This window comes from Athene noctua, chromosome 8 (genome assembly GCF_965140245.1).
Source record: "Athene noctua chromosome 8, bAthNoc1.hap1.1, whole genome shotgun sequence".
Taxonomy (NCBI): domain Eukaryota; kingdom Metazoa; phylum Chordata; class Aves; order Strigiformes; family Strigidae; genus Athene; species Athene noctua.
The window spans coordinates 23,859,522-23,885,494 of record NC_134044.1 but is presented as its reverse complement, the minus strand read 5'-3'; the positions used below and the strand labels follow the sequence as shown (position 1 = coordinate 23,885,494).

At 38.9% G+C, this 25,973-nt stretch overlaps 1 protein-coding gene across 1 annotated transcript in view; it reads left to right on the top strand.

The window, feature by feature from the left end:
- Nucleotides 1-24,707, top strand: part of FNDC3B (fibronectin type III domain containing 3B) — a 208,998-nt gene extending 184,291 nt beyond the window's left edge. Inside the window, exons 24-26 of the mRNA XM_074912198.1 lie at nt 8,095-8,261; nt 11,506-11,633; nt 21,169-24,707. Coding sequence (XP_074768299.1) covers nt 8,095-8,261; nt 11,506-11,633; nt 21,169-21,480 — 607 coding nt within the window. The 3' untranslated portion in view covers nt 21,481-24,707. The remainder of the gene's footprint in view (nt 1-8,094; nt 8,262-11,505; nt 11,634-21,168) is intronic.
- Nucleotides 24,708-25,973: the final 1,266 nt, after the last annotated feature.

Below are 25,973 nucleotides of genomic sequence, written 5' to 3'. Positions count from 1 at the left end.
TATAAGGTGAGCGTAACCAAAAAGCACTTGTCAGGAGGTGATTTCCAAGGAAAATTAAAACATGCCTTGAACAGTAAACAGTAAAGCCAGTGCAGAGATGCAGATGGACTAATTTTTTCTGCGGAAAAGTTCAGTTTTATGAAGCTCCTGGCTCTTCCAGTGATTCTCCCACCCTTCTGTCGTCTTCACCCAGTGGTGCTGGAAACCTTTTCTCCCCAAGTATGCTCAAGTTGTATATAACAGAAGAAACTGTTTTCCCTTCTTTCCATCATGTTTTTTGTGACCTAGTTACTCCTTGAAGGAGTCTAAGAAACAGCAGAAAACGCACAAATGAAATGGAGACAGTCTGTCACTGTGTCCAGTGTGTTTTCCCTGGCTGTAGAAGTGGAATATCCTATCAGATGGTTTGGTCTAAGCACCAGTCTTTGCACAATGGTTAGTGCCAAATACAGTGTCCATGTGTTAGGGAGTGGTAATATGTATGAGCCTTGACATATATGTTTGCTCTGCATTAAAAAGGAAGGTAATATAAAAACACAGAGAGAGAAATTGGTAAACGTGCTGCCTTCGCCTGATGAGTACCATAATCATTATCTGGTTACTGCAAGTTGCAAACAGTCTAATTAAAAAATTGTTTACACTCATGATTTGATCAAGACAATTTACACCCATTTTGGCAGCAATTACTGATATGTATCAGGCCTACTGGCTTGTGAAATTCTATTAAAATATAAAATTAGATACATTAACATATCCTTGCAAAAACCTGCAGGAAATATAATTTTCATATTGGGTAAAAACAATGATGAAAGGAAATAAAGAATGAGCACCAAGACATATGTCATCCTACAGTTCACTCTGCAAGCCTGGCTAAATATAAAAAGCTAACATTGAGAGAAGAGTGTCTTCACTTCATATTGTCGCATTGTGTAAATGAGTATTGCTATTGACAGTAACGATATTTATATTAAGAGCATTCTAATCAGATACTTGGGGCTTTGCAGTAAGTGCTGTGCAAATGAAAAAGAGGAGGAAGATCTGTTCCAAGTGTAGGAAGCTTAACTTGTTAATGCATTTCGTCTCTGTTCCTAGAAACAGAAGTAAAACATTTTTGGTAGATATACGTTAACTGTGCATCATCTTTTGAGGCAAACTGAAGTGTGAGAAAAGTATGTTAAATGTTTGAGATGAGATGTTTCAGCTGTTAGGAATCCAGTGAGACGCAGAATTAGATGCTATTCCATAAGTTATTTTCAAAGGATACCTGGTTTGGTAAGAAATGTAGTAGTTAACTACATAGAAACACAGTGGACCAATTTTTCTCTTGCCTTTTGATCCATGTACATCTGCAGGTACTTCAGACTTCATGGGTGTAACGGAATATTCCAGGCAGCAGATCATAAATAAAAGCAGTGTCTAGACCAAAGATTGTCACTGTAATGAAATCTGTTTTCTGCACATCTGTAACAACCGCATAGGAAAAATAATGCCTTAATGGCTGTTTAATATCTAAAGTGGTAATGGGGTTCAGCGTAGAGCAACAGGGTTATGGTGGCCAGTTTTCCAAAAGCACATCTTTAGGTTCCAGCTTCGTTTTGCTGAAGTTGGTGAACTAGAGACTATGCTTGGCTTCCTTAGCAAGCATTCCCAAAACAGACTGTCACGTCAGTAAATAGTTGTGAACACGACGTGTTGTATGAGTTTCATTTTAAGATTCATAGACACTGTTAGTTGCTGCCATACTAGAAAAATGGGTTGTTGTAATGCTGCACAAGGAAGATAAAAATGCATATAGCTATAAGAGCGTTCATTTGCTACTGCTGAACTGTGTTTTGTTCTCTTTTGGTTTTAGCTTTGTTAAGCCCACACTTATTTATATCTACTGTTAATTATTCACACATTGCCATTGCAAGTTGTGGTGTGTATAGCTGCCTAATAACCTAGTTCTTCCTAGTTGTATAGATTCAACAGGCCATTGGATGGTTCTCCTGAATTTCTCCCAGATCTTTCATTCACGTGCTGTTAATTCACATTAGGTTGTGCTCAGTATTGTCCTTCCTATCTGTTCCCTGGCATCTGATGTGGCTGCACACAGAAATCATCTGTCAGGCACTTTGCTGAGCTGTCTTCCATTCCTCCTGAGTGTGCCCAGAAGCTCCTTCCAAAAAAGTAATTTTTCCTGCAATGGGGGAGCTTCTGTAGGTTAAGGCATCTTCATTTTCAGTAATTCCAGACATCTGACAAGTGAGTATCTGTGGTATATATGGATTACATGCTCAAGTTCAGCAGCGGATGAAAGATGATCCAGGAGAATCAAGCTAAAAATTGATTTTTCACTGCAAGTACTCTTTGTCTAGCCTGCAGATGTGCTAGGTAATTAAGCGAAGAAAACAAAACTCTTCCCACATGACTGTTACTACTTCTCTTCCTGCCTTTTCCCACTCTCCACTTACTTTTGCTTTTTTTAAGTATAAGTAAGGAAAAGTTGCATCCTTCATTGGGTCCTGTTACTACTTTTATTGTGCCTATAAACAAAAATTATCTTGGCAGTGCATTGTGGAGGTTGGTTTCTAAACATACTGTGAACAAGCATACATTATAAACTTTCAAAAATGTATTTTCTCAAAAGCACCTTCAGATCAGAGGGGTCAATTTATCCCATTTGTTTGGTCCACACCTCATGTTAGGACTGGAAGTCTGGGTTGGGGGAGCACAAAACTCTTTTGGGAACCCCTGCCCAGGTGTTTGCCTTCCCTCAGCGCCTACCTACCAAAGGAGATGCTAAAGAGTGGCTTGGAAAGGTGCCCCTAAGCTGAAAAGATTGGGTCAGCCTTGCACTGGTTATAGGAACACTGATGTATGTGGGGATGCAGGTTACTGCAGATATCAAGCTTCTCTCTTTGAGCTGAACATTTTAAAATACAGCAGAAATGGGGAACAAAGTGCGTCAACTTTACTCCTGTATCTCTGAATTAGATGGTTTTGTTTTGAAGTTTTGCTTTCCTTGGGCCACCTTGTAGTATAGGAGCTGTTGGTGCGGAAAGAAAATCATGTAAATCAGTGAGTGTTTGATAATGTTCTTTAAGCAAAGTAAAGGAATAGTTTAAGGAAGTAGGTGGGGGCTATAATTGTGCAGATAATGGGCTTGTTGCATAGGGGCTATAACTGTGCACCTAACAGGGATGTTGTTAAAAGAGCTGTTGGTTTGTGAAATTCATGTACTTTGGATTCTAATTATGCAGTTACCAGTGTATGCTGAAATGAAGCATCATGTTGCCAGGTCAGACCAGTGCTGTATTAATGATTTCTCCCCAGCCAAAACTGTGGCGGATGACCATGTTTTTCAGGGAGGCAGTAACAGAATCATTCAGATGGCTATTTCAGCCTTTGTATCTTGGCTCAAGATTGCTGTCTTAGTGCTGTACAGCAGACTTTCTTTCAAGTAAAATTATTCTGAGGACAAATGGGTTACTAAAATATAAACAAAACCCAAGACTTTGAAAGGGAACCTGCCGATTAAAATGTGCTGAGAACTAATGAGCAGAGGTAGAGCGAGTACGTTCATATTCCTCTGCTCGACTGGAAGTGACTAAAGTGGAGGAAACAAAATAACTGCAACATGTAAAACATTTCCAAGAAGATCTTCACGGAGAATAAAAAGGTATTGATGAAAAACTAACAGCAGTGGTGTCTCCCAGTCATTCTAGGACATTGTGTTCTCTCCTCCATTGTGTATAGGTAAATGGATAATCCGTGACCAACATGAGAATGGGAAGGGGAGAACTGGGATTGCTCAAGTGAGATGAGGGGGAAGTAGCCTCTGGGGAGTGTCACCATCCCTGGAGAAAGTTGCTTTCTTTTCAGTTTCTGCTGTTAATTTAGTGGAGAGGAGAGGCGACACTGCAACATATTAAATTTGAATAATACAGATTTACTTGTGGGTGGTGCAAACTTTAAAAAAATAATAACGCAACTGTATTGAGAATGCCGTTAACACACAGAGGTGGTCTTGTTTTCAAAGGCAGAATAACAGTTCGAGGTATGTAGCCTACTGTATTTTAAATTCAGCTGGGAAAACCTGAAAATTGAAATTTCTTGGTGCTTATTTAGCACACTTCAAGACTTATGTGAAAGGTAGAGGTTACAGAATGAACACATCTTGGCTGAGACACGCTTGAGTATGTTTTGTGTCTTGGTTTTGTCTGTCTTGGAAGGGAAGAGTCATGAAGAAATAAGAAATCAAAGTGTAAACACTTGTATTTCTATAAGTGTGTTCCTACATAGGAACAGGAATACTTTGGACTTGTTTAAAGCACTTGTGTCCCCATTCTATCCCCACAGTTTTACTAATAGAGTTGTTTTTACATAGCGTTGTACCAGGTAGGGAACTGATCAGTGTAAGACTATCCTACCTAGAGAGATCTTTATCAGTTCTCAAATCCAGTTCATCTTCTAGTGCTATAAATATTTGTATTGAAGGAGCAGCATGGGGATGGGAACAGCCAGCTCGGGGAGGTTGGAGCAGGCTTAGCTCCCCCACCTCCTAAGGGACCTTCACTGCAAACGTCAGCATATTAATATTTGGGTGCAATTTCACCCAAGTTTAAACTTTTCAACATTGCAGCTAAAAGCATGTCCATTTTGATTGAAGGCACAAGCAGTGGAGTTTGTCAAGCTGCAGTATTTCAGTCACGTTCAACCATGTGCCCATCCCTCAGCTCCAGCCTAGCCACGCACAGGGGAGGCTCTGCTGAGCCACACACCTGCCTCCTCCGCCAGTTCCTCAGCTCCCAGTTGCACTGATGTGCAAGTTGTGTTGCTGCCTTGTGGAGACTTGAGACTTGTGGCTTCCCACATTCAATTTCTGAATGACATGAAGCTCTGTTAGATAAGTGAAGTGGGATGTAGAAAAAAAATTCACTCCCCAGTATGTCAGCTATCGCCCTGAAAAGCCAGAAAGTTGTTAACCAAGCACAGCCAGTTTTTGTTGGCTGTGCTTTGTTAATAACCATGCTTATGGCATCCCACAGCATCTGAGAAGGAAAACTCACTGTCCGTATGGTGGAGACCTGAGTAGAGGCTGGATGAAGGTGAGAGGGTGATAGAGAACATGGGAGATTTTCCACACACAGATTTAAGTCAACTTTTAAATTTGTAAGGGATCAAGTCTTTGCAAACAAGCTCAAAGCTGGTTTGTTTCTAAGAAAATGTATGGAACGGGGCCTGGATAAAGCACAGCGAACAATGTCAGGCTTGCCAAGAAGGCAAAGGTATATAGAGTTCACATTTAAATGTGCTTTTAAAATTAGATTTATATTTAAATCTAACTCCAGATTTAAAGAATAAACTTGCAATAACATGAAAAAATTATCTTTCTTTAGACAATTTTTAATGTATGCAGACATCACAGCAGCAATGTGCGCTCACACTGATTGATTCAACTTTTAAGTTCATTGCCGTCCTTCAGCGGAAAGCCCAGGAGACTGAAAAAACATTGTAGAATCTATTGTTCCAAGTCTATAGCCATCTACATCAAAGAACTATAGTATTTTTTAAAATAACAAAAAGAATTCTGGAGGAGTATAAAGTATCTACTTTAGACATGAGGAAAATACTACATTATTATAAAAAAATTACTAGTATTTGAAGTTTAAATGTTTTATCTGCATTATTTTTCTTAGATCATGATCTGCATCTTCAAACACAATTACAAAGCATTATTGTCATAGTAAAGCCTAACAGCAATTGAATTTGATTGCCTTAGTAATCAGCCTTTCTTCTTCCCAAATTGGAAGTCCTCTTTCTTCAAAGCTGGCTAAATCTCAGAGGTTTAAGTGTGCTTCCATTACAGGCTTGTGTATTGAGCATGCACGCAAGCTTTTCCTCAGTGGTTTTCACTTTCATTACAGATGTTTTTTGAGATAGAGAAGTAAAAAGGGGTGGAGATGGAAACCGGATGGCAGTATTAGTCCCATTCCCAAATGACAGGAGGAGCTCAAGTGTTTTGCCAGATCACTTTTTCAGTTTTATGAAACCTCAGTCATATTCAAAAGGTGAAAGTGTAATTTGAAGACTAACTCATTGGTATTCACTATGTAAGTATGTCTAGCAGGTGTACCGTAAGCCCCAACTGGGGTATGGATGTGCTTATCTGTTAGCTGGTAAGGTGTTACCCTCCCTTGCTTACCTAGCTCCACGGATGATTGCAAAGAGGCCATTAGTCTAAAATACTGCATTGCATCTTTTTTGCTTTCTTTCGCCCTTGGATCAGGGTCAGAGACAAGTCTCTGCACTTCTGTGAGTACTGCAGTGGTTTCTGAGCCAGGTGCCTGATTGAGCTGCAAGAAGTGGAGAGAGGCACAGTAGTCTTGTCTCTTCAGTCTTAATGCTGTTCTAAATATGTGTGCTTTGTTCATCATACAGTGAATCCCAAGAAATTTTATTCCGTGAGAACAGGCCTGTGGCAGTCTTTTGAAACATGCCATAGCTGCTTACATGATGAGCCTTAGAAATGTGGGACAGCAGGCAGTCCTGAAATCTGTGTAAGCATAAGGCTAGGAAAAAAAAAAAAAAAAAATCTTTGAAAATGGGCTCTAAAATCTCCTCTTAAAAACTTGTGGGCATAGATCTTTGATTTCCAATCAAGGTGTGGGGCTCGCTAAAACTCGGTGGGTGTAGTAAGTCACATTAGTCCTCAGAGTACATTTTCAGCAATTTAAATTACCTGAACATTTCTTTTTATTACAGATGATTCTTGATCTCTCTGTACTTCACTGGATTTCAGTAATGATGTAATATGAATTGATTTCTGTCCCTGAGAGCTAATGACAGACCTGGTTTCTTTGAAATGCTCAAATTGATTATACTGTGTATCTCATGCAAAGCCAAACGATAAAGCTAGTACCTAGATAGAGAGGTCAAAACCACATCTCTTATTGGCTTCCTGGTGATTTAAAATCTGCTGAAATGATTAAGGTATTTGAGTAAGTGTTCTCCAGATTCGGGAGTATGGCAAGTAAGACCTTGTTCCCCAGCAGAGGCTCAGAGGACTGATGCCAGATGCAGTGAGCTTCCTCTTTATTTACCCTCATCCCTATTTTGCTCAGCACCCAAGGGGGTCAGGACTCAGTTAGAAATTGTTGGCTAACATGTGAATATTACTAAATAGCATTTATCTGAGCAGACCAATTGAAAATAGAAGTCAGATTCTCTCTAGCCTGTACTTTGGTTTTGTTTTAGGGTTGTTGGTTTGTTTGGTTTTTTTTAAGATTAAGTGGCACTGATTTTGCTCTGCATTACATTGTTGGACAAGTTTACATGTGCTGATGTTTGGTCTTGTCAATGGAAGTATCGTGGAAGGCACTTCCTTTGTGGCATGACTTTTCCTTCTTAGCCTGCTCTCAAGCAGAGCTGTCAGCTAAGGTGTTCCTGGAACTCTGAAGCTGCCATCCTTTCCCATCCTTCATATCCCCCTCGCTATAATCATGCTTTCCCTGTGCCTTTTCACTCAGACCACCACGTGTTCTCTCTGAGCCTGTTTTTGTCTCTGCTGTTCAGCTGTCTTCAGTCTATGAGTTCTTCACGACTGAGAAGTGTGTAATAAATTACACGTATATTATGCAATCTGCGTGTTCTGATTTAGAGTTACTCTGGCTTAAGATGGCACAGATTAGTATAAGATGTGGTCTTAACGTGTGAGTAACATCCAAATCAAGAAATGAAAATTGAAAGTATTAATCTTGCTTTAAACATGCTTTTAAACCAGCAGCGCACACGATGTATTGTAGCAGAACGCAGGTTGAATCCATTTTGATTACTGGCTAGCAGGAAACACATTGACAGATGTTTTTCCAGATAATTCACGTAATCACTTTGCAAGATGAGTGTTAGTTGCAAAAAGGGCAATGAACTTTTTTCCCTAACTTACTAATCACTGTTAGTGTGTTAATAACATGCCATTTTTATACTTGCCTTTAACAGCTCTGCAGAGCACATTCTGCCAGTTTTCACAGTGTGGATGCCTTGTGCTGATACATGGAATAGTGTCAGTGCTACTCCAGTGTAACTACATGTTCCCATTTTTATTGTTTCCAGGTTTATTCCGATTTACAGGGGACCAAGTCATACATACAAGATACAAAGGCTGACAGAATCCACTTGTTACTCGTTCAGAATACAGGCAGTCAATGATGCTGGGGAGGGACCTTTCTCAGAAGTATCTACCTTCTGCACAACTAAGTCAGTCCCACCTGCAATCAAAGGTATGTAATAGATTTTTTTTACATGTAAGTAACATGTAATTACTTTAGTAATTGGTAAGTAAGCAGTGAGTTTGTAAGGGTTAACATAAGCCCATGTGAAAAATCAGTTTGTGCTGCTTGTGTATTTCTGAGAATTGTGAAGTTACATTATGGTGGGAAACTAAATTATCACCCCCCAAAAATCATGTTAACAATATAAATGTTATACCAACCACTGTTGTTACACATAAACTGTTAAAATGCTGCTGCTAACAGTAATGTTCACTAGGGGATTGCTCTGGATTACTGCAGCAATTCTGTAAGGGATGTAACAGCTGTAGTGTATGTGTGTACATACCAACTTAAGCATTAAAGTTTTTAATGTTTTAGTTGTGTAGGTGATGTTCAGCATAGAAGGTCAGTTTGTTTCTCCTTTGTTGTATAAAATTAATTACAATATTCCACATACATAAAGCACTAGATTTAGAACTCACTTAGCATGAGTTCCACTAGAAGAACAAAAGGCCTAATTAAATGAACTTTTATAATGAAACGTCTTTTACTATGTGCAAATTTTGGCCTAAGTAATTTTGCTCCTTTCTTCCAAGGAGAATGATTAGAAAGGCAGCGGATTCGCTGTGTCGGCTGTCAGATAAACTGAGCTGAAATCAGATGCACTTTTTTTTCATGTGTGCTTAGAACTCCTTTGTCAAGTCAGTACCATTTACTGCAAGAAGCAGCAATTGGTAGTTTGTCAGAGAGGTTTCATTTGCTCTACTATGTTTAAAATCTGGCTTTGGTGATTTTCACACCATTTGTAATCAAAGATTTAGAGAGGGGAGAACACTATTGGGGTGTAATTTCCCTAGTCCCTGGGTTAGCTGCTCTGAATCACCACCGGGAAGAACAACACTCTGGAGCACAGAGAGAACATTGGGAGACTGTCTTCACTACGCTGAAATCAGTGTATGCCAGAATCCCACCGTCATTTCTACCTGGATATCCCTGGGGTTTTGGCATTTGCTTCAGTGCTGCTTCTGGAAGAAGATACCTTTCTGTATTTAGTCTAAAGTTTGAGGGTAAATACACTTACCCAGTGGTGAATTATCCTGGTTCACTTTATCAGGCAGTTGTAAGATCTGCCACCCAGCAAAGCTGAAGGCAGCTCGTGCTGGCAGAACCAGGCTGGCATGGGGGCTGGTAGCAGGCAGGGTGTGCTTCACACTGTTAGTGTCTGCACATTGTCGGAGCACCTGGGCACAGCTGCTTGTCGCTCGTGGATGCTGAGTCCATGTTGCTGTTGCTTCTCTTAGCTGCACTAAGTGGGTAAAACTAGCACAGGGGTGCTGGCATGCACTGTAGTCACATCATTTTGCCAGATAGAACTCTGTTTTCTGAAATTCAGATCTTGCCAAGGTTTTTGTTTTGAACTCCCTGCCTGCCTATTTAGTTCCTGTTAAATATGACTCATACCCTCAACTGAATATCAAGCAGTAAAGATACGGTGCAAGTACCAGGTCGTGTGTGGGCTGGGACCACAGGTACATGACAAAATACTGGCTGGAACAGAGAAAAGGGCACAACAAAAACTGCATTAGTGAATGCTGCCATGGGAAGGTAATGCTGTAGGTAAAAGAGATCTACTGAGGCAAAATGATGATGTTGATTCCCTTCCATGTTTGGAGCAATACAAAGGAATGTATGTGATAAACTTAGTACAGTTTTTCATGTATCATAAGCACGTGTTTATTCTCCTATAAAGTTATCCTAGTTACTCACTTAGTGATGCCAACCCTTAAATAGTATTATAAGTGTCAGACAAAGATCTAATTGTATTGAGGTGAGGGATGGAAGGAGGAGGAAAAATAATTGAGAATGTTGTCAGCTGAGATGAAGGCATCTATTATCAGTCTCTCAACACTGGCAGATGTGCAGAGAGAAGCAAATGGATATTGATTACATTTGGATCTGCGTATGATTCACGTGTTCCTCTTGTGTGGTAACAAATTAGTCTAAAATTCATGTAATGTATGCAGCAGCAGGAGCATTTGTTTCTTTGATAGGCTCTCCTGTTGTCTGTTTTTGTAGGGCTGGGAATTGCCTTTAACAAGCTCATGTCCTTGCACGTGCACATGTTAACCACTTGGTAAAGTGTTCAGCGCTGTTGTTTCTCCCAGTTTCATTTTTTTGGTCATGTGGTTGCTTGCTTTTCCTGCTCAAGAGGTTGGTGGACCCTGGATGCTCTTGCAGTTGTTTTGATGCCTTCCAGTAGCAGATGCTTAGTTGTACATATAAACACGATGCCGCTGTTAGCACTCTGCTCAGCTCACCTGCAAGCTTGCCATCAGGCATCGTACAGCATCTTCTGGCTTTCGGGTGGTGAGACATCCTCTCCCAAGGATGTTCTCTAGAGTTTCTCTAGAGTTCTGGTGAAAGCACTAGTCTAAGCCTGGCTAGAAGTAGCAGGTCTGATCATCTGAATGTCAGGCTCAGAATTAGATATGAGTCCAAGTCTTTAAAATTATGCTTGTAATTTTGCTTTCTGAGCTGGACTTCATCTCTAATACAGAAGATTATTTAGCTTCCCTTTTCATATTCCTTCTATTTTTTTCCTGAATGAAATGTTTGATATTATTCCTCACTTTCAATGACACGTAGCATGGGATGAATACGCAGGCGTCTCCACTGGCACAGGTGTTTGCTCAGAGCTTCACAAAATTGCTGCTTTTATTAATTAGTGTAATTCGTGAATTGGCTTCTGCTTTGAAAAGATCAGTGCACAGTACTACAATTGAATTTTCAAAGTTTTCTATCACATCCACTCCCCCCTCCTAGCAGCTCCCACAGCTGACAGATGAGAGATGCTCTAACAGTTTACTGTCCTTCTGCACAAGTGATCTGGGTCCTACAGTAAACTTGCGAAGAGCTTGATAATCAGCTCAAAATTTCACCCAGTTTTCTGTGGATAGTGGTGGTGTTTAATACCACAAGATGCCTGAACTGCTTAATCAGGCAAGACTGTCCTCAAATAAATAAGACTTAAAAGGTTTATTTCTTTCATCCAGTAGTGATGGCAATTTGATTTTTTGGTTATATATATATATATATATATACACACAGTACAGGTTATATGCTACTAACCCCTGTGATCTCCTGAAGTTCTCTTTTTAAAATGTTCTAGTATATATTACAGTGCATGTAAAATGAGTAAGATTTCAATGCAGTCTTTATATTAAACATTATTGCATTTCGTTCTTTATTGTAGCCCCTCGAGTGACACAGCTGGGAGCAAATGCCTGTGAAATTACCTGGGAAATGGTCCCACCCATGAAGGGAGATCCTGTTGGTTATGTTCTGCAGGTACTAGTTGGAAGAGAATCTGAATACAAGCAGGTAGGAAAATGGTCTTGTTTTAATATTGCTAAATTGATGACATAACGGAAGTGTTTCTGAACATTCACTGTGCTGCTTCTTTCTACTGTATTGAATTACACCCTATGGTGATGTGTCAGGTGAACTTTGGTAAAGGCTGAGTCAAAATTAAGGGCTGTAATAGGTTGTTTTCTCCCCCGAGGGAGTATATAGAACATCATTATCTTATTGGAGTGATTTGCGCTCTCTCCATAGTTAATCACTATTTCTGAACTAACCTTTTAAAAGTTACAATTCTGTCCACCCATGCTTGCTTCTGCACTGGCTGGTGCTAACTGTTGTCTGAAGATGAGAAGATTAAGTAGGTAGATTATCTTCCTCGTTCACTAAGCCAATATCAAGACCCTCCATCAAGAATTTCAGTCAAATACTCATTGGTTTGTTCAGCCGTCCTGCTCCTACCTAAGGATGTGTGGATGTGTAACTGCTGTGTATCAGCTGCCCCACAGAAGACTGTGTCCTTTCTTGCACTGTGGAAACAGAGTGAATGAAGTATGGCTGATCCTTCTTTCCTTGTCTATCTTGATTAGAGATCACAAGTGGACGTTTCCTCAGAGCGCCTGAAATGGAACAACTCACTGACAGCTAGATCTCTTATTTCATTTATCACATCTCTGTGTGATTTACAGTGCACTTCATCTGTGCCCTGTTTCCTCTCTGTCCTTTCTTTCATTGTCATATAGATTCCCAATAAGTCTGAATTAGGGAATAAGACATGTTTAACCTTAAATTAAACTCTTAAAAATAGGAATAAGGTAGTATGTTCTTTGCAACTGTGTTGTTGTTCCTCCTCAATCTATTTTTGAGTTACTGTGAATTAATGAATTATCAAAAATAACATAAATAAATGCAAGACAGTTCATGGGAGTGCTAAAGATTCAAAACCTAACTATTGTTTTTGTCAGGAAACCTTTTTGGTGCTGGTATAGGTAATAAAACCTCTGTGTTAGCTTCTTAAGGTCAGTGGGAAGTGGATAAGTGGACCTGTTTTGGTGTTGCCTGATTTACAAAGTAGCCTTGATGTAGAACCTCCAGTACAGCTTTAGTAAGCATAGCTTCAGTGCTTAACATGTTCTGGATGTCCTTGGGAGAACTGGGCATGGCTTCATGTTCCTTGCAGCTAGGTGATGGCTTAATCTTCTGTTTTGCTGATTGAGGGTGCCAGTTGAAGTAGGAGTGGAAAGAGTAAGCTTATTTTACTGTTAATAATTAAAGGATATAACCAAGTAATACAGAAAATAAGCAATAAGAAAAATACAGAATAGTACACATAATTATTACTATATACAGTTAATTGTAGAAAATAAGAATAAGCAAGGCAATGCACCTAATCGTTACTACGTGATGAGGAGAACAGTGATTAAGAAAGATCCCTCACCACTTGCATACGTTACCAACATCCAGTTCAGCAGCTGCTGGGCAGTCCCGGTTGCAGCGAGGATTTGCAGAGCCTGTCCCGGCAAGTGGGAAATCCTACGCCATGTGTCTGTCCATAGGTGAGTTATCCAAAGTTGCAGCAAGAGGGTCCAGCCTTATATACCAAAAATTAGCCAGTCAGAATGACTTGCACTTTTCTTTGAGCAAAAATATCTGGTTTCATCCTCCTGTTGAATTCCACCCAAAGCCTGACCAGGGCTCTGGTGGGAGAACCAAGGGAGTTTCTCACAAGGCCAAACGCTTGGGTTCTCAGCTTTGAACAAGGCTAAACAAGGGAAGTCAGATACACATTCTCACAACATTTCATCCTCTTACTGATTACATATTGCCTAAGCTACATCTTTCACTAGTGAACATACATATTTCATTAATGGTCAGATACTAATTAGTAATGTGTAATTAGTAATAACGGTAATACAGATTTTACTAATTAGAAGATACTAATAATGGCTAACGCTTGGATGTGAGGTTCATCTAGAGATCAACTTTGTTTCAGGGCCTATTATTCAGGCCCTAGTACTATATCTTTGCAATCAAGAAATTGTGGTATGAAAAAACCCAGCAACAGAGGAAATAAAATGTTATTTCTGGGTCTGATATTGAAGGCCTTTGTTTCTTGTGAAGTATGACCCTGATGAGGGGTGTTTTGCTTGAATTTTCACAAGTAAGTCAGTGGAAGCAGCTCCTGGCTGGGATGCTCAAAGCTGACACTGTGACTTCTGTAGTTGAGCTGGCTGATAACCAGCCATGGAAAAGAGGGAGAGTTCCACTGTTTCACCTTCTCAGAAATCAGTTTCACCCAGCAAAATTATTTATCTTCGTCATGAATGTGGGTGTTGTCTCAGCCCTGGGGCACACTGACTGACTTAGTGTCCATTAGTTGAGCTGCAGTAGCTGTGTGCATGCTCTTAGCTCCCATTATGTGAATAGGAGGTAAAATATATAAACATCTTTGGGTGATTTTCTGGCTAATGCATTTCACTTTACCATTGCTGTGGCATGCATGTGATCTCTTGCTACTGTTTAAGCTGAAAAATAATGGTGGTGGTATGTTACTTATATTTGAAGTGCAAGTCCTAAATTTACTTTTAAATCTGTTCTGTTCCCTGCAAGTGGCATATATATTTTGCATATGTATCTCAAGGGGAATATTAGAGAAGTTTTACAAATTGTTTTGAAGGGTTGCACAAATGAAAAATACTGTAAATATTCAGGATATTAAATACACCCATGAGAGAAAAGAGTGTCTTAAGAGAATGGAGCTTCTATAGCAGTCGCTGATGCATTTTGCAGGGTCCAGGGATAGTGTAGCTTGATGAGAAGGAGATAAACAGCTGCACGAAGTAATTTTTTATGTCCCACTATCATGGACATAAATGCAACAAATCGCTATTTATGGGCTGTGCAAGTCTTCCTATCATATGTAGGGTTGCTCATCCTCAGATGCTTTCCCCTTCGCTCACCCTCCATGACACAGTTGTATCTGGTCTGTGATGTAGAACCATAGAATATCTCAAATTGGAAGGGACCTATAAGGGTGACATGTTTTATACCAGCTCAAACACAAACGAGTTTCACAGAAGAAAAATCTACTTTTAAAATCACCTTAAAATTGCAACTTTTCGACTAGTTAACATATAAAACTGCTTCTCTTTTACAAGGCTGTAATCCTCTCAATAGCCAGATCACTTTATTTGCAGCAATTTAAAGGCAACTGTTTAAGGCAAGACACTAAACAATTTTAACCAGGAAGAGATGTTACAAACCCTTGGAACCATGTCTCTGTGTCTACTCCCAGTTGATTTACTTCAGATGAATACAGCTGATAGGTGACCAAAACCAACTTCCTCATTTTATCTTAGAGCCCTAATTCTTGCTCTCAGTGTTTCAATGAGTAAAGCTGATGAGTGTAAGTTCCTGTGCAGGTATATCCTGGAGCAGAACAAATCAATTAAAGGATAAAGCACTTAGTAAGCATTACCATCTGTAGAAGTGGCTATGCACAGCAGAAATCAAGATGATGATGCGTGTCAATCTACTGTTTTGTGTAGGGAACAGGAGAATGTTTAATATATGTCTAAGTTTCTCCCTCAGGAATTTTTACAAAGATACTGTTATTCTGACAAACTTATTAGGAAGATGCCGGTATGACTTTAGTGATATTGGCTTAGCATTCATACTCTGTTACGTTTTCTAAAATGATGTGATAGTGTTTTACTGGCAAAAAACATTGTATGCTTCACATAGTAGATTTTAGTCTTTTCATCTAGCTTGGGAAAGGAAAATCCTATCATTGTGAAAACTGAGATAGAACTTCTTAATGATGATTGAGTTTTCAGAACACGAATATGTCCTGTGACTGTTTCAGGAACAGTTGTGCACACGTTGAGCACAGAGTTTCCCTAGACTCAATAAGAATGCTCACAGAAATCCTTACTCAGGTGGCACAAATGTGACACTTGATTCCTATTTCTGGGAAAATTTGACTTTACAGATCTTGGTCCAGCTCTTTGCTGGGAAGCTGAAGGTGCAGAATGTGATGTTTTCCCATAGTAATTTCATTAATAGAAGAAAAAAATCCACCTGGGCACTTACGATTAAGCATGTAGTAGTCTGCCTCAGTTGGTTCTGGCACAGAGCTGGGTGCACACTGAAGTAAGTGGCCATGTTTCACATCCCTTACTCACACAGTGTAGCTCCTTAGTACACAGCACTGATTTTTCTGGAACTGCCTGTGGGCCAGTATAAAATAGGGCATCGTAACACCTGTAGGTGTTTTGTGTCTGTAGTAAATAAATATGGAAAACTCATTATGAAATAAAACAGTGATGGGAGAAAACAATGTCTTAATAGCCACCTGTTAACTCTCAAAGTTTGAGCTCCTTATTAATCTGCTGCTCTGTGCGCCATCCTAGAGATGAAGCTCTTGAGATGTAAGAACACCTAGGAGCAGAGCACTGGTCTGTACTTGCACCTCACTTACATTGTAGAAGCAAATTCAAGTTACAGGAAATAATCATCTTCATTAATTTATAAACTAAATCACTTTAGCATTTCCTTCCCTTGCTGCAGCATTAGCCACTGACATGCTTTTGGGTAAAGCTGTGATTTCTCTCTAGATCATCACATCTGAGCTGTCTCCCCACCCTGTAGCCTCATGTATGCAGCCCTCCATGTCCCAAAAGCCACTGATTTTCCACTATTTGACCTAGCGGAGGTGGTATCAAAGTACTCAAAAGCCCTTTTTTTCAGACTGGGGCTATAGCCATCCCTGCCCTCCTGGGAGAACACATAAATATTCCTCTGCTGAAAATTATCTGAAGAACTGGATTTGCAGGAGCTAAACAGATAACAATTTAGCTCCCTAAAAAGTGTGTTTAAAAAAAAAAAAAATTAAATACGCCTTTTCCTGTTTCTCAATGATGTGTTCCTTTTTGTGTATTTGTATGCTTTATCTGTTCAGATACTTCAAAAAAGCAATAGCATATGACAGTTCTTTCTAGGAAATATTTTTGTTTGTTTACAAATCAGGTTGTAAATCAGCAGATTCCAGGAACTGGTGACCCAGGTTTGGTTTTCTGTTTCTTGCACTTTCATGTAAGCAAAGCTTACTCAGTCAGAACTTAGCTTTAAAGTGTGTTAAAATCGTCTCCAGCTTTGCATAGTTTTAGTCTGGAGTTAGGGGAGCAGGCTGGGTTGTGCAGCTCTAGCAGAAGCTGAAGCGTGGGCTAATGATCGTAACTTTTAGTTTCCCAGTTGAGCAGCTCTGGGGATCAAATCACCAAGGAGCCAGCTCTTCCTAAGAGCTGACCATGGGAAATGAGCTGAGCTTTAAAGCTTCTTTAGCCTTAAGTTGTTTGCCAGTTGAGACAAAATGTTCTACCTTTGAAATTTCTGAATTTGGAGGCAGTGGTGTTCCATCGGATTCTGCCACAACTCTTCTGGGAGAAAACTGTCCCCAAATGCTTTCCAAAAGAAGAGCCATGGGTAGGGTACACTGGGTGTGTAAAAAAAATCCCCCAGCAATGCAGTGGGAAGCCCACTGTGGTCTGCACCAAGAAGTGGATGCCTACAAGAACCCAGCTCATCTTACCAAGGTCTAAGTTTTATTATTGTTTTTTCTTTATTTGTGTCTCTGTGGACATGCAGTCTCTGAAATACATTCAGTACACTGTTAATTTGTGTAAACCTCTGATCAGCAAAAACCTGATTTTCCTCCTCTATTTTAAGTAACAAGTCAAAGGCGCTTGTACTGGTTGCGTGCCAAAATACAACATCATTGTCCAAAATACAACACACTCATACAGCAGGCATTGGCATATATTATTAACACTACTTGCATGGAGTGTTTTCCCTGCCTCCTGATGCTAGTTTTGTATCGTGAGATGGAGCAAATAGGTTTTTTTTCATTAGAGCTGTTCAGTGCAGCCCACCTTGTGGAAGGTGATCTGAGGGACACTTGTTTGCTTCGTTTGGGAGACAAGGCTGTCCGTGCTTAAGGGTTTATGAGCATCTCAGCAGTGGAGTGGGTGAAGTTGATTTTGAGTTTTGGTAAAATAATAAGCCAGTTTCTGAAAGAGAAATCTGTTGGATGCCTTAGAAGAAATTAAACCTTTCAAGTGGGCATGGTTTCTAAATAGATTGAAACCCGTGTCTGGTTCTTGATCTTATCACCATACAGAATAGGCTTTTATTAATTAGTAAGTACACTGGTCATTGCAAAGGAGCTCAACAACCAGGTAAGGTTATCCTCGCCAATGTGTTGCTTATAGAACAATTGTGACTGTCATTTTTATTATTTGGAAAAGATGGAGGGAGGTTGCAATTGTTTAATGACATTGGTGAAACTGAGGCTTCCTTGCCTAGAGGAATTCTGAGCTGTCTAGCTTGATCAGTAGGATCAAATGCCGTAACAGGCTTCAGCAGAAGCCTGTTATTACTTGTGATGATATTTTCATAGAGGGAACCAGGTAAAAAGCTCATTGTGTTTTTATTATATTCTCAGGTGCCTAAACAGAAAAGCTGGTTTTTTTAGGGACTAAAAGTTATAAATTGGATCGCCACTTTACTTTGACTTCTCGGCCACCAAAGCATAATGTGCTACATATAAAAAAGCATGCTGCTTTATACAGTTATATTTGGTTTCATATTTGTTTAGCAAATTTGAAGACCTTATACATAATTATCTTTTTTTTTTTTCCTCTGTTCTGTATGCGAAGTCCATTCATAGAGTGTAACTGTTGACAACCAAGCACACATCTTTGCTGAGGGCATCCTGCGTTGGCTTAGCCTGGTCCTACTGCAGGCAGAACTGAGCTGGAGCCAGTGGTGTCTCCAAGGTGCTCGCTGCAGCCTGTTGTGGAAGATGTAGAGGCTACTGTCAGAAGTGAATGTCAATTAAGAACAATCATTTTTTTACCTCTTACTGAGAAAGGACATAGGTCCACTGGTGTGAAATACTCCTCAAACCACTGAAAGCAGGACAATCTCCACCACCTTCCTAGCTCTAGTGTGGGAAGTGTTTTGTCTTTATGATTAGTGAATATTAATTCATGTAGTCAATGTACTTTTGACTGTTTTTCAAACTTTCTTTAAAGACACCCTCTTCTCTCACTTGACTGTCTGGCCTTTTTCTGAGCAGTGCTGTTGAGTAGCTGGCTTGAGTGAACTTGGCCATCTATATTTATTAGCCTGTAATGAAGATACAGGTCTTTGATTTAGCCAAACTTAGCCTCCAGTTACACTGGCATTCACCACCCTGATAGAACAAAACAAGTAAAAAAACAATTAACTGGACAGGTTTTTTTCAGTGCAAAGATAGGTTATATAGATCCCATCCCTAATATCTGTTAAATGTAATCTGTGAGGCTTAGATTGTAAAATCTTTATTAAATGTCATTATTTGGATTTTACTAGATTTTTATTTTGGTTTAAAAGTGGTCATATTGATTGCAAAGGATTATTTATGGCAAAGGCAGGTAGAGCTTCTCTGATTATACATGTCAAAATTAAATTAATAATTACAACAGGAGCAGAAAACATACCTTCCTTACAGTTGTTTTGTAAGGATAGATCCTTTGAGCTACCATGTCTGAGAGCCTAAAGAAATGGGAGCTAGGTAAGTCCTTCAAGTAGAAGACTCTGGTCCTTGGGGAAGAACACATCCTTATTTAATTACTCTCTTGAACCTACATTTACATGCCAAATGCATGCAACTTTTCTTTGCATGATCACTTATATTTGGGAGTAAACTGAAATATTAACCACCTACAAGATGTAGTGTTAATGATGGAGTAGGTGGAGAACAGTTGCCCACAGCAAGTGGGGTATTAGAAATGCAGTTGCTGTTGGAAAAGCGAGTGGCATAGATGTTCTTGGGATGAGGTATTCTTTGCAAACAGATGTTTCAACCTTCACGTTATTTCTGTGGACCGCTGCAGCACTTGCAGTTTTCTTTTCCCTGCAATTACTGTAGTACTGTAACTTAATGACTCACTTTTCATTGGTGTTGGGAAGACAAGCAAAGACAATAAGAAAAGCAGTGGTGCATAGCTGTAGTTAATCAGAGAGATTTATGGTATGAATTTGTTGTATTCCTGTCAATTGAGCTAGAGTGAATTTCCTGTGGATGCTGAGCATGCTTGAGGAGGGTAACGTAATTTTGTTTAAACATTGCTTCTTCCTTTATGCCTTGGGGCCAAGAAACATGAGCCAGTTAGAGGACTTCTACTTAGTCTGGAAACACAGAGTTACCATCATTCAAACTATACTTGGAAAAACTGTGGAAGTTTAAGAGGAGGGGAGAGAACAAATGAAAGAAAACCCTTGATCTTTTGTCCCAGACCTCCTCAAGAAATCAGCAACTGGCTTTTTAACTGAGGGATGAGTCTCAGGGGCAAGCATGGGCAGGAAAGCTGGACTCTTTAAGTGGTGTTTAGCTGAGCATATGTCTTCTTTTTCCTCTTGTATTTCTTAGTCCGGAGTAATGCACAGGATGTCTTCTATCAGCTCAGGTTTAATTTCCCTCTTGTTACCCTTTTCTAAGTGGAGTTCTTCCCTGTGGGAGGGAAGAACCTCCTGCAGCGAGGAGAAGGAAAGCAACTAAATGAGCAGAAGTATCTGAACTTCAAGATGATGTTTTTTCCAGCAGACACAGGCACTTTGTGACATGTTTTTCATTTCATAAAATACCAGTTTCAACAACCATCCGTTATATAAATTGTCGACTGGTTATTTGTTTTCAGAGTTCATAAATGTTTCCAATGGTCTTTTTTCCATTTAAGTCACAGAACTGTCTCTAAGATACTCAGTTATCTCTCTTCTTTCTCATATTGTGACTCATGCTCTCCAAGTCATGCGGTACCTACATTTGATTAATATAAATACATGGTGGGTTTGGATTGCTAAAGAACCAAATACAATGCAACCGAGAGAAGCTTTTTTTATATAACTTAGTAATATTTGTTTCCACAATTCTGAAAGTGTAATTTCTGGCAAGATTGCTGACTCTTGAGAGAAATGTGAGGGAAAGTACATTAAAATAATATTTGTAACCAATTTTACAATTACACAGTGAGTGTCTGGCAGTAACCTTAGTTTGCAGGTTTTCTTCCCTTTGGTGCCAAACATGGTGTTTATGTCTTAGACATGTTTTAGGCATAGAGTCACATTTTTAAAGAGTACAGAAATATGTCTGTAGTATTTATCACACCCACAAAAGATGAGTACATCTTACGGATGATATATTGTCTGAAGTCTTGTCTGTCCTGGTGTGCACTGACTGTTGAACACTCTGTATTGAGACCTATCCTGGTTGGACATGTCTTACATAGTCCTCCACATGCCTCTGTTTTTCCAAAACCTGCATTGACCTAGTGAGTTCCTTCCCTTGAGAGCTGCAGGAGTGTTTCCTTAAGAGACTCAGACTTGACTTAACGTTCTAGCTCAAATCCTTGCAAAATCTAACGTTACTACTTTTTAACATTGTTTGATGCTATGAAAGGGGGATGAGGTTGTCTTGCTCTTTGTATTTGACTGTGCTCACTGTTTTGTTTTGAAGGTGTATAAGGGAGAAGAGACCACATTCCACATCTCAGGCCTTCAAGTCAACACAGACTATCGGTTTCGCGTCTGCGTCTGCCGTCGGTGCTTGGATACCTCACAGGAACTTAGTGGACCTTTCAGCCCATCTGTTGCCTTTATGCTTCAGCGAAATGAGATCATGCTTGCAGGAGAGATGGGAAGCATAGATGATCCTAAGATAAAGAGCATGATTCCTACTGATGAACAGTTTGCAGCCCTCATTGTTCTTGGCTTCGCAAGTTTGTCAATTATATTCGCCTGTATATTACAATACTTCTTTATGAAGTAGAGAATTCAATGGAAGTTTGAGATACAAATTTAACTAATGCTACGCATTATAATCCACACATTTATTCAGATATTCCTTTTTTTGAAATCCTTTTGTTCTACCATACATTTTATATACTTCTCTTGTTTTTACAGTTCTAGCTTGAAGAAAGATAAATCAGTGTTTTGATGCACCTTTTTGAAATTCAAAACTAGGAAGTGGTCAAACTGGAGAAACAAGCAAACCAGATACCAAAAGCAAGATTATTTTTTTTTTTCCTTCACAGTTTCAAAATTGTCACCAATTTGCCTTTTCAATGGTGTTTTTTTTTGTTTTTTTCACTGAAGTTCGTGCAGTCTCTTATTTTATATTATTATTTAGGAAATTTTAATCGTGAGTCACTTTTTTGTCTCTTCTTTTTCCTTCTAAACATTAGTCACAAGTGTGTATAGTGGTAAGACTAGAATACAGTGTTAGTCAACAGTACCAGGTTTTCCTTGAACAGTATTAGCAATGTTGCCTATGAATTAATCACTACATTTGCCCCAGTTTTCTTCAAGATAAAACGTAGGTTGTTATTTTAACTGTTTAGTGCATTTAAATCGGAGCCAATATCCTGCAGTTGAAAAACCTTTTTAATTATCTCTTATTTTTACGGTTACAACACTATAAACTGCCTGTATAAGAAATCAAATAACCAAACTGCATATAAATTATGAAGCATTATAGATTTTTTTTTTTACCGTTTTGATTCCTAGCAGTAATTTTAAGAGGGCATTGTGCAATAGTTAGTTATTCCCGTGTTCAGCTATTTAAAAGCTGCTTTAACTTGTCTGTTTGTCACTGTATATAACTATTCCTAATCTAATACTAGATATTATTCTACGTTCAGCCTGATTTATATGATTAGAGCTGGTGACAGCTTACTGCCTCTACTGAATTAGGTGAGATTTACACTCAATGTAAGCAAACTTTACTGTCAGTTGATCTTTTTTATTATAATTATTATATTTTTTTTGAGGGGTATCCATTTTATGGAATTTTCTTGGAGGTATTGGAAATTAGATCTGTTTATTTTAAATACTTTAAATGAGTGTCTATGCTATTCTTACCACAGGGCTAACTGAAATAACTTGGTACATGGCAAAATTCAGATGAGAGTCCTGCAGAGGAATAGTCCCTGCTCTGATGGGAGTGTCCCCTCTCCTGCCTGCCCCTTCCCAGACACTCATTTTAATCCATCAAGATACTAGATTTTTAACTCTGGAGTCATTGGGTTATTTATACTAAGTCGACATTGTGTGAGTACCTCAGGGACATAAACGAGCTGGAGGTGCAAATAGATTCCAAAAGGGTGCAACAGACACAGTGTATTTCCCTGCCTCTTGTTTTTGTATATTTTTGCTACTTGGTTTTGCTTTATGTCCTAGCTATTTTGTGCTCTGTCTTCATCGTCTAAGATTCAGTGTCCTGTACTAGCATAATATTCCCTTAACCAAAGTAATGGGGAAAAACAACATTATTTTTGTTTTAGGTTTATTTATACTATATACTGCATACAGTACTTTAAATACCAATTACAGTGCAATCTTTTATTTATTGTAAAAAAATAAAAAATAAAAGTGTACTTATGTACTAATCCCCTCCCCACCCTCCCTGTAGCATGTTATATTTTGTCTGTTTTATACTGTTGTACTTTAGGTCAACTTTTTACCTGGCAGCATTCCTAGTATTATTAATCTTCTTACATTTTCATGTGTTTTTGAAGATGGGAGCATCTAGTACATTAAATGCCAAAAAAATAAAAACAAACAAAAAAAAAACATTATCAGTGATTCAAACGTTTACATGTATCCAAAAACATAATCATCTCTGGAAAGAAAGTGCTAAGATCAATGAATTATTCTGTGTGCCTCTCTAGATGTAGCAAATATTAGAAATGTTCTGTATTTTGTTATTGACTATAATTAGTTTAATTTAGCCTTGCAAACTAATGGCATTGAGCTAAATATATATATTTTTTTGTTTTTGCCAAAGTCATGGCTTGTCAAATTTATTTACATCTTATTTAAATTTATTTGTGATATGAAACTTTGTGACCTTGCATCTGTATTTTGTGAGCAAAGCATATACAGCTGTTTTCAGTGGAGGAGAAAAGAGTGTATTTTTTAAAACAATGAAAAGACCGCTAGTTTGGAAACCTGGAAATTTGAATAGATTCCCTTCTTTTATTTTTTGGAATATTATTTCAGCAGTGCTGCTATGAAATCCAAGTTTGACACCTTTTTAAAAATAAAAACCCTGCTTTAAGAATAAAAGAAAAAAAAAAAACCCACCTTGCTTTAGATGGTTTGAGCGATTTTGAAAGTTTGAAATATAAATGATACTAAAAGCAGCGAGCAGAAGTGTAGAGAAAAGCAATTTCAAGGTTACACTTAAAGCATTTCTGTCACTGCTAGTTAGTTTGGTGTCCCTTACAATCATGCTAACGAGAACACCCAGCCCAACCCTGAGGTTGTCGGAGAAATTATTCTGTAGGAGTTGGGACAGGCCCTAAATAAGTTAATTTGACGTTCTTTTAGTTTGTATATTCTGCCATAGTGATTTGATGGTCATTCATATATTAACAAAAGAATAAAGCACGGGGATGTCACCGCTGAGCCACCGTTGCTGATGCCTTGTCTTCTCCCGTAGGTCTTTGTGCCCTTTGATCCAGCAGGATCGGGCCTTGAATCCAACCCGGGGGCTCTCAGCTCTCAAAGAAATCATTATGAACCACAACAACGAAAAAGAGGTAGAATGAAACACTAGATATTTAAAGCCCTTAAGGAAGGAGAGAGATGTTTTTATATTGTTCTGCCTTTTTCTTTATGAACTTGAAATGTTTTCTAATCCTGTTTGTTGGCTATAGTAGCTCAGTATTCAGTGTCACGATTGAGAAGTGCCCTAACTGAATGTGTATGAACCTTATCCTTGCACAGTTCTTTAAATTGAAAAAAAATAAAAATAAAAATGTTTTTACCTCACTATGGGAACATACATTCCAAGCTTTTCAACTTAAAAAAAAATAATCATAAGTTTTCTTGTATTGTAAATTTTAGACTATTTCATATGCATTATATTAAAACTGCCATATCAATTTTAATGTATAGATTTTGCAAATACTACACTATGTATGTAAGACTTAACTGTATCTGTAGTGTATATGTAATATATTTATGCCCAATAAATGTTTTAATTCTTTCTGATATTACCGGGAATTTTCTGAATTGCGTACAGCCCTTTCAGTCTCTGTGGCCCCTTTCTGGGAGGTCGGAGGTGTCGCTGCAGCCTCAAACAGGAGTGGGAGCCCCAAATTTAACTTGGGATGTTTCTGGTTTGTAATTGGAATGATTTTTGTGTAATTAGGGAAGCGTTTGCTGGTGCAGTTCAGCAGTTTATGAGATAGTATTTTCTTAGAGTGAGGTAAATACGCAGCAGGTTGCTGGTCCAGCCTCTGGAAAGCTGAAGTTCAGCCAGGCTGTTACCTGTACCAGCTGAAGGCTGCTGATGTTTTGACCCAAGCAGCATCCAGCTGAATGCCAAGTTCCTCCTCATCTGAGCTGGTTTCTGTAGCCCCTGGGCTGCTCAGCTTTGGGCAGCATCAGTTCTGGCAGCCAGCTCCAACTGCTGCCCTGCATTTGCTTGCCTGGGCAGGGCTGATGGACAGTGAGCAAAAAATCTTAAAGTCAGGTTTCTACGGTGTTGTAATCACTTCTTTAAACAGCTTGCATGAAAAATTTAAGGATGGTAAAAATACACCTAGATTTGTTATCTCTTTGTAATTAACCACTTGAAATATCGGAACTTTTCACTTAGTTAATTACGTGCAATAAATTCAATTACTCCTCATAAAGAATTAATCTAGTATGTATACATGGTTCTTGGCAAATACATTTATGTTTGTTTTTTAAACAGCTTTTCTTCAAATCACTGCATAAATAAAACGTTTGTTTGCTTTATTAATTACTGCAATTTACAATAAGAGTGAGTTTTTCTTGGGAAAATACAGTAACTTTTTTAACTTGGTTTCTCTGCTGTTTGGTTTTGGTTTGGTTTGGTTTTGTTTTTTTTTTAATTTAAACAGCACTTGCCAAAATAACCTCTCTTTAACAAAATCTTTTAAATATGTCTATAACATAGCAATCAGTGCTTTGGTATCTGAAGACATCTTTTCTTTTTCGTAGTCCCGAGTTTACAGCATTGCCATGGGTGTTTGCAGAGATGCTGGAGGACAGTTAAAGCCCATGGGAGTGAAGGACGATTTGGGTATTGGCTGTTTGAGCTCTGAATGTTGTCTTGTAATGATGTAACCCACAGGTTTGGTGCAGAGGTACTGGGTCCCTTTTCCACACCCAAACTAGGCGGAGGTGGGGTAAGTAGCACTAAATTTCCAGTGGATTTTGTTTTACAAGAAAATGCAGAGCAAGTTGTAACAGGGCTTGGGCAATACTGTATTTATCAACATCTCTTGC